The 9,873-nt window shown below is 30.8% G+C and overlaps 1 protein-coding gene across 1 annotated transcript in view; it reads right to left on the bottom strand.

The window, feature by feature from the left end:
• Positions 1-9,873, bottom strand: part of LOC148622113 (adhesion G protein-coupled receptor V1-like) — a 78,063-nt gene that overhangs the window by 3,068 nt on the left and 65,122 nt on the right. Inside the window, exons 89-103 of the mRNA XM_088571696.1 lie at positions 9,631-9,744; positions 9,004-9,111; positions 7,662-7,829; positions 6,776-6,862; positions 6,263-6,317; positions 5,922-6,002; positions 5,498-5,601; positions 4,837-5,041; positions 4,180-4,287; positions 3,687-3,827; positions 3,119-3,200; positions 2,505-2,619; positions 1,576-1,733; positions 935-1,056; positions 239-421 (exon numbers count right to left, since the gene is read on the bottom strand). Coding sequence (XP_088427822.1) covers positions 239-421; positions 935-1,056; positions 1,576-1,733; positions 2,505-2,619; positions 3,119-3,200; positions 3,687-3,827; positions 4,180-4,287; positions 4,837-5,041; positions 5,498-5,601; positions 5,922-6,002; positions 6,263-6,317; positions 6,776-6,862; positions 7,662-7,829; positions 9,004-9,111; positions 9,631-9,744 — 1,831 coding nt within the window. The remainder of the gene's footprint in view (positions 1-238; positions 422-934; positions 1,057-1,575; positions 1,734-2,504; positions 2,620-3,118; positions 3,201-3,686; positions 3,828-4,179; positions 4,288-4,836; positions 5,042-5,497; positions 5,602-5,921; positions 6,003-6,262; positions 6,318-6,775; positions 6,863-7,661; positions 7,830-9,003; positions 9,112-9,630; positions 9,745-9,873) is intronic.

The raw sequence follows: 9,873 nt of genomic DNA, 5'->3' as shown, positions 1-9,873 counted from the left end.
GATTAAGGTCTTCTAAAAGCAATATACTGCAAAATAAATACTAAGTATCTGCATTGATACCTTCCTTTTTTTGTAACAGATACAGTTTTAAGAATCATTTGTTCCTCTTATTTTTAATATTAATTCTTCCTTTGATTTTTTTAGGGTATAAATTTTAAAAATGTATACTTTTTTCATGATTTCAGATGTAACCTCTGAAAATACCAAATGCACCTTGACATACTTTGATAGAACTCACCTCATTTAATATAGAAGCTCTAGAACCTTTAAGACTGTTGATATCTAGGATTGTATTAGTATGGTTGTTAGTAGACACTCCATCCCCTGTAGTATTGGCAGGGTAACCCGACTTCTGTGGCCCAAAACATTTCTGTATCATGGGGTTCCGCAGAATAGTGTATAATACAAGGGCCATCACTCCCTGAGTACAAAAGTTTTAAATGTAAATATCAAAATAAGTGATCAGATTTCAATTAAATATGTATTTGTATTCAATACAGATGGAAGAAGCAAAAAAAAAAAAAAAATTGTATTATTCCCTCAAATTTCTGTCAATTATGTATAAGAAGTGCCTAAGCTTGTGAAATAATGCTTTGTACTAGTTACTATTTTACTGTATACTGGCTTAGGGCTGTAAGTCTCAACACAGCAAATTCATGAGATTAGGTCCCCAACTTTCCATTCAACCATAGCAAGTGGTTATTTTTTCAATTTTGATTGAGTAAAGACTAAATCTTTATTCCTATTGCCTTATACAATAATGAAAACACAATATAGAAAATTCTGATAACCATGTATCACATTAATGTACATAGAAGAAGGAAACTAATACAAATCATCTTTAGTTTTGAATGCTTCTTACAGTATAAATACCAGATAAAAAATAAGCTGGAATTACAAGCTCTATAATAAAAAAAGTGTACCATCTACATACCTGTATTATGTTAAAGATACAGAATAGAACCAACATCCATAGTTGTCCATAGGCTAGATGTAATCCTCCCCAGAACCATGTCATGGTAATCACACCCCAGAATGACAATAAAGTACGGATTTCTGTAATATAGTAATGACTCATAGAAAAGTAACAAAAATAGTGACTAGTTGGAGTAAATTGGGTAACATACTTGTAAAAGGATAAAAAAGGAGTTTATTTTGTTATATTTGTAAATATTTGGTCATCCCTGAAAACTTCTTTAAAATTTATCAAACACGAACTAAGATTTCAATCTCCTTTTTGGGTTGATCTTACCTACATTCAAATAATTACACATTTGCTCTGTGGCTGCAGTTAGATTGATTTATTGTAATTAAGCATCCATTTGCATATCTCATGCATTCACAAAAAATACATTTGATAAATTTTGATGGCCATGGTTTATATTTGTCCACAACTTTAAACTTAGAACTTTCAGAACTTCGATGAACCCACAACTAAAAAATACTCTGCAGAAAGGCATGATACTGGGCTTTGGTTTGAACCTATAACCTCTCTTCCTCCAGACATATGCTACCACTAAATCATCAAAGTGGTGTGAAGTTCATGTATGATGGTTCTGTAGTAAGAAAATATACCATTAATATTATATCTGCCCCTGTATATGTCATCATAGGCCTGCCATTGTGGTGTGACTTGGAATGCCTTCATGAAAACGACACCCACAGCAATTAGTATCAGGATCACTGGAATGATTAAACCTCCTAATCCAGCATAGGCATTTGTCATAAAACACCTAAAAGAAAAAAAACAGAGAAGTTATTCGTAAGTGAAGCAGCAAATATACTGTGAATGAGTAGGACCTAAGGAAAATGAAGATAAGGGAGATTGTTTAGTGAAGTGATATTATGAGAAGAAATTTTCATCAGAGGTATCTTATTTCTATTCTCTATGATTTGGTTGTTTTAACTACTTCTTGAATGGCTAGATTAATAGACTAAATTTAACGAAATTGTCCAAAGCACGACTTAATGTGTTCTAAGCAGGAGTTATCATATTTTGGTTATTCACGATAACCAACTGATTATCCTATTTATTATATAGATTTCCTCCATTTTTTGTTGCCATTTTTAACATTAACTTTTAATTTTGTGAACAGAGGATTGATATTCATGATATGACGTTTTGGCAGGAGAAAGTGTGAGAGTGAAATTACTGAATTTATTTCACAGTATGAATTATCTAAAATTTTTACCCTGGGAACATTCAGTCAATCACTTCTATCTATATAAACAATTTGCAATATTAAACCATGGACAATGTGACATTAAGTAGTACTTTTTCATTTTTTATTACTTTTCCATAAGCATCATTGAAAAAAGGTTTAAAAACTTGTGAAAGTTGAATATCGCAAAATATCAGCTCTGTTCATTAAGAAACTTGAGTTAATATTTTGTGATATTCAACTTTCACTCATTTGGAAATATATATAAGAATATCTAACAATATCTGCTATCATAACTTTGACATTTTGTATATTAATTATGTTCAGTTGTGAAAAACTTACATTTGTCCATTATTATTAACATCACCATAGATACGGTCCACTGGTAAATCATACACATATTTATAAAGGTTATAGGTCACGGTGTAGAATATGGAAAGTATTACTGCTGGACTTCCTAAATTGATAGAAACACAAGTATAGTCAGTGTACATAATCATGGGTTCAATGAGTTCTAGTGCTTTTTAATTTTGAGACTAACACCCTCTCAAACATGCATTTCTGATAGGGCTTATCTGCAACAGTTTTTTTTCACCATTTATTTTTTTGCTCATAAAATTAGAAAAAAATGAAACGCTCATGAAAATAAATTGGTTTACAGTATGACCTTTTCATAGCTTCAAATGCAAACTATGTGTGAAATGTATCATGGGAAACTGAACCTCAAACCAGGTTCATAAATGAATACAGGGCATTTGTGGAAATACAGCAAATAGAGTTTAAAAGGTATTTACCAAAGAGAATTTTCTGATAGAACTGTATTTCAATTTTTATTAGGCACAACTACTGAGAAATGATCACATTCAGTAAAATGGTACTATTATATTATTATTAAAAAATCTGCTATAAATGATTGATTTGACATAAATAACAATGTTTTAGATGATATAACTTACCCCATCCTACCAGGAAGAAGAATACATATTTTCTGTCTGTATGTTCATCATTCATCACCAGAATCTTCCAGTAATTCATTGCCTGAAGAAAAAAAAAAAAAAAAAACATTTATATTATCTTCATTAATGAAAATAAACCCATAGTCAATGGCATTCAAGTCTTGAGCTAATGCATACCTACCAGCAGTCCTTTTCACGTCATAATATATCAGAGTATTATGACATTATAACTTGCGAGTAATTTTACACTGAAGATTTTTTAGGAACCAGGGTCCATACTCTCAATATTAAGTGGAGTCTGGGTAGCTCATTTACTTTAGTTTCTATCTATGTGTTATTATGATTATTTCTTATTCTTTTTTGTGTGTTTTCCTTGTCCTTGGTTTATGTCTTATGGTTACTGTTTGAACCCTGGTTCTCTTGATTTACTTTTTAACCTGTTTTAAAGGTTGAAGTATGTTTTTAGTTCTGTAAAATTGAAAAAAAATTTGTTAACATAAATTTCAAGTTAATATTATGGTAGAGAGCATTGGAGAAAAAAGTCTTAATACTACATATGAACACAAACCTGAGCTAATATCCATGTAAACTGTGTAAGGAAGAAGTAATGCAGGAAGAGACCCATTACAATACATCTATAGTTATTATCAAACTTATTATAGATCAGAATATCATTTGGACTGGCATATGCTGCTACGATGTAACATAACTGAAACAGAAAGGTATTTACATCTATCTCAGAGATAAAATAAGATTTGGTAAGATTAAATACTATAACACAATATCAATGATAAAAAAGCTTTCAGATAAAAGTATCTTGCTCGAAGAACCATTTTTTTTTTCAACACATATTTCTGTTGTTTTATTACAGTCAAAGTTAAAGACTACACAAGCAATTAAAAAGAAAGTTTTTGAATTTTTACAATTAACTTTTAGAAAACTACTTGTTGTTGTACCCAATTCAGTATTAATTATAAATATTAAAATATAAACTTCTAATTTAGTCTACACAGCAATTCTATATGAACCATTATGTCTAACTACTAATGATGAAGACTTACCTGAGTAGCAAAGCAGGCAAAACACATATGCATAAGTAAATTGGCTGAGAACATGGCATGTAACATGGAACATATATGGTGGACCACAATGGCTAGGGCCATACAGATCTGGAAAGATAGATAATTACATGTAACATGGAACATATATAGTGGACCACAATGACTAGGGCCATACAGATCTGGAAAGATAGATAATTACATGTAACATGGAACATATATAGTGGACCACAATGACTAAGGCCATACAAATCTGGAAAAGAGATTTTAACATGTAACATGGAACATATATGGTGGACCACAAAGGTTAGGGCCATACAGATCTGGAAAGATAGATAATTACATGTAACATGGAACATATATAATGGACCACAATGACTAGGGCCATACAGATCTGGAAAAGAGATTTTGACATGTAACATGGAACATATATGGTGGACCACAAAGGCTAGGGCCATACAGATCTGGAAAAAGAGATTATAACATGTAACACAGAACATATATGGTGGACCATTATGGCTTGGGCCATACATACCCAAAAAGAGAGATTATATGTAACATGGAACATTTTTTTCTTAATCATCTCTAATTTATTTTATACATGAATATTTTGATTTAAAAAGTCATATGAAAGTTCATTCCAAGTAATGTTCCACGTACCATACAGAAAAAGCAGGCAATAAAAAACCATGTAGAATATCCTACAACATCCATCTCCACTGCTGTGGCCTTCACAGCATAGTGTGTCAAATGTTTACATGAACAATCTACAAAATCGTCGGTCCCTGCAGCAATGTTGTTGGTCACCTGACACCACCCTGATGGGTTTACCCAATCTCCTGAGCCATAGTCATAGAATACACATCTATAAAAAACAAATACTTATCTGCAAATCATTGACTAAATACTGCTAAGGTAAGAACTTTATCAAGCACGCTCACATTATTCATACTCTTAGTTGCTAAAAAGCTATATGTATTTTTAAAAAAAAATAAAACATGGTTTGCGCCAATCAAGTGACAAGTATCACTATCAGGATCATGAAATTTCCGAATAAAAAAATAAAAAGTCAAACCAAGGCCTTTTTAATAACTATTCCATCCTATGATTAATATAGGACAGTGTTTTATAATACAGAAACAAAAACAGATGGGTAAAAAGCAACTTAAATTTAACAATGTAACATGTTGCGTGTAATGGTCAATTTAAGGAGTTGTTACACTAATCAACCTAGACATTTCAAAATTATAGCAGTATGATTGAAGATTCAAAATCCTGTATATTAATGGGGCAGGTGACTATAAATGTTTTTCAAACTTACTGAGCTTGACGTGTGGCTATGCGACTACCAGTAGTATGAATACTATATACTGCAGGTTTATCAGAGTAAGTTGATGGTCTGCCCTTTAAACCAAAATTAATAATCTGAAGGAATAATATTAATATTTTTATTAGCATATAGAAACAAAATGATATTCAATAATATCTGGGTTATCTGGTATTTGGTTCAAAACTTAATAAGAAAAACATGACACCATACTGAATCAGCCAATTCTATGTTCATAGCATTTATTGGTTAAAGCTTTCAGTACTACATGTACTACCAAATCATAATCAACTTCTATCACAATGAGGTAAATTCTGGTATGTTTCGTAGATACAATTTATTGTAAATAAGTGTTCTTTTTAAAACAACAAATGCAGGAAATAGTCTATTTTTAACAAATCAATAAGAAAGTCTTTACCTTGTTGCTCAACAGCTGAGGCTGGTCACTTGTCATAAACCATAATTCACTGCTGTATTCAATAATATGGAAATCTACACACTGTCAAAAGAAAAAAAGTAACTGAATTAACCATGAAGTACAGTACTTAGAAATCATGCTAATCATTCAGTTTTGGATGAAAAATTCAGATTTAAGAGTTGTCTCCCATGAATTCAACAAATTCTAGTGATCATCAAAATTAGAAGAATTATCTCCAAATACATGTACATGTATATCAAGTACAGTGAGTAGAAGTATAGATACCAACAAATCTTAATATAAGATAAAATCTTAAACCTTAGTTTCTATTGTGTACTCACATTGCCCTGTGGAGGATCAACAATTTCTTCAGGAATCCTGAAGTAGTCATGTTTCCTGTAAAAATAAATACAATGAACTGAAATTGTACAATACTATATGCCCACAAGTAATGTCAAACAAAATATCCATGATCACCATTTTATTCAAAAATAAATATGAAGACATTTTAGGCCACAAACAAACAAAGATTATCTAATATAGCAAAAAATCTTCATGTATAAACTGATAAATTCATTATATTTTCAACAAAATTAATTTCTGAAGTAGCACACTTTATGATTGAATAAGAAATTTCATCTATCATATCAGGTTGTTTAGTGATTGGGGCTATTTATTCATAGGCAGAAAATATATAACAGGTATTCCTGAAGTATATACTTCTGTTCAGACACAAAAAAAAAAATGCTAGCTAATACAAGGAAACACTACATAAAGGTAAATAAATATGTAAATAAAACAAATCCTTCATCTGTCAATCTGATATATTTAATTGATAATAATAGTTAACTTACTGAGCTTTATATTTGAAGTTGTGAACTTTCTGTAAAGGCCACCTGGCTGCTGATACCTTAGCATACAAACAATACTGTAATGTTGACCTAAAGCAAACAGATTATACATTATTTAATAAAAATATGAATCAGTATAAAGAGGTCTGGTTCTATCACTATCAACGTTTCCATGGACAAAAATAAACAAAAATTAACATAGCCAAGTTGCCCATTACCTCTTAGATTTTAAGCTGGGAAAATAAGCCTCGAGACAAAAGTTTGTTAAACATAGAGACATAATTTATGAATATATGGTTAAGGCAAACATTTTGATAATATTTGCTTTTATCTCTGGGTAAAATGCCCCTTATATAGTTAAAATTTATAGTTATTCAGGGTATCATGCATTTGTAAAAAGATCAGCATAGAGGAGTGGTATGAGTAATATTCCTATCGATGAAGACAAAAATAAAGTATTGGTACATAAAAATTGAACCACAAAGGACTTGTTTACTGCAATCATTCTATCTGAGCAGTCAAAATGTATTGAGTGTATATTCAGAAGTAATATTATATATAGTCAATGACTGAATATAAACTTTTAGTCACTAATGTTAGATTTTTTTCTAGTTGCCTGGAATGTTGCCCACTCTGGATCAGAGATCTTCTTTTTCAGGCTTAAAATGCATTTTACAGTATAAAGACAATAATTGTGTACTGACTTGGCGATAACTTTGATATACTAATACAAACTCTACTAGAACTGGGGAAAATGCTTCAGGCAGCCTTGCATTTTTCTGCGGTTCTAAGCCACGCCACATTGATATGTATCCATCTTATGGCAAGTCAGTGCACTTAAAATTGTCTATATATAAGTTGGGCGAAAAATGACCATTAGAGAACTTACATATCAGGATATTGAGGTGAAGAACATGGTTTTCCTGTCAGCTGGGTATAAGATAACTTCTCCATTAACAGTCCAAGTGATGCTCTTCCTCTAGTGGCATCTGTCCTCGTAGGATCCAGCATGGTACACATAATGTTCAGTAACTCATTCAAAATGTCATCAGGCATTCTTAAGTGATAAAAAAATTAAAGAACCTTAGTGGGCGCTCTCACATACCCCATGCATCTGTAAGACATAATACTATCCGGATGAAATCTTATCCTGTGGAATGATTCATTTCAAATTAATTTTTTTTCCAGAGGATATTATTTCACTATGGAAAGCTTTCCACACTTATTAAATTGTGTCCACTACATGAACAATGATATTTACTATAACTTATTACAAAAAAGCTGGAAGTATTCCTAATTGTACACAGGCTATTATTTCATACTACATTTAAACAGTATTAAATAATATCCAGAAAATAGTTCACATAGAGTGAACAGAATTCATAATTATACACAGGAAATTATTTCATACTATTAAATAATATCCTGAATATAGTTCACTTATGAAGAGTGAACAGAATTCATACTCTTGATAAAATGGATAAATATTTATCAATTGAATAATATCCTAGATGAAAAACTATATGTAAAACATCCCATGAAATATCATCCAGGATACCTAGAAACATCCTGTATAACATGTCATATCAAAAACTATCCAAATTGTTAACACCTATAACACTGTGAACTCTTTTTACCCCACAAAAACCAAGCCCCACTTTTTTAAAGTACCCCTAAAAAAAGCCTCTTCAGACACTTGTATGTTTAATCATCTTAAGGTTGAGAATGGAGACAATTTAACAGCCATGGAAAACATTTAACTATTATAAAATTTGATATGATTTTTTTTCCAGTGGAAAGTATTTCACACAGTGTGATACTATTGGATGTTACACATCCACATATTGGACTCTCAAATAAAAAGTAGTTAAGAAAAAAAGAAAGTTCAAAGGACCTTAATTCATAGAAAATCTCAATGAAACATAAACATGATCTGTAACTCATCATGGTAGACTTGCATACCAAAGATCAGCTCAATATATCAAAGCATTTAGAAAAAAGTTCAAAAACAAATGATGGACAGATATTCATTTTACATATATATATAAACCATATATCTAAAACATAACTTTATAAAGTTTAAGCAAAAGTCATGAATTGGAAAGAACTAATGTTCTTCTTCTGCATGAAACATTTTACATCACAGTATGGTTCAGTTTCCATTTCATCAGTATCATATGATCAACTTGAACAAAAAGTATTTAAACTATGATTTTTAAGAAATAACATACTTCCTGGTTTGTCCTTCATCAAGAATATTTTCCAGAATCTTCTCCACCAAAGATAATTCTGTAGGATCTAAATTTTCTTTTACAATCAAATCAAGTTTCACAAGCATTCTACAATGAGAAAATGTAATGACCTAGGGTGAACAATTTTAAATGTTTTCATTTCACTCAGTATCGGTGCATTATCATTTATATCTTGAAAATGTATGGCTTGCCTAAAAGCTGGCAAAAATAAAAGAATAAAGGCAAGAATTGATGTAGGGTTACAGAAAATTATTTTGTGTGCCATTTAAAATGGCTTAAATAAACAGCTGTACTAAAATACATATGATATACTTGGGGTCCATGTTTTTGGTCTTTAAACTCCCATAACTCTGACACAAAAAAGGTGAAAATCAACAATTAAAATAACTCAATGGAGCTTCGTGCAATAACTTCAGACAAAAAACAAAAAAAATGAATAAAATCTCTCACAGTATATTTGAGTTACTGTACAGCATTTGTCAGTAGACAGACTGACAATGTCCCACAATATGTCTATCAAAATATTGGTGTACAAAAATGTTTTTTTGGTAGCAATATTATTTCACAAAATTTGACATGACAAGGATCCTCTAGTATGATATATACCTAAGGATATCAGTATCATTGTTGGTTGTTTCCTGGTTAATGATGGTTCTCCATATTGGTAGGTTAGATTCTTGTACTATCAATACAGTTGATCTGTAGTGTTGTGGATGAATGCTGTAACATAACATCTCTATGGTAATGATCAAAACTATATAAATAATTAAATGAAATTTAATTTAACAAATTGTTACTGATTTTATATCTTATAAACAAAATGCTTCAACAAAGTTTAAAGGTTAAAAA

This window comes from Perna viridis, chromosome 3, assembly GCF_037379345.1.
Source record: "Perna viridis isolate PV_CMFRI_1.1 ecotype Kerala chromosome 3, ASM3737934v1, whole genome shotgun sequence".
Lineage (NCBI taxonomy): Eukaryota > Metazoa > Mollusca > Bivalvia > Mytilida > Mytilidae > Perna > Perna viridis.
This window is presented reverse-complemented; position numbering and strand designations above follow the sequence as displayed.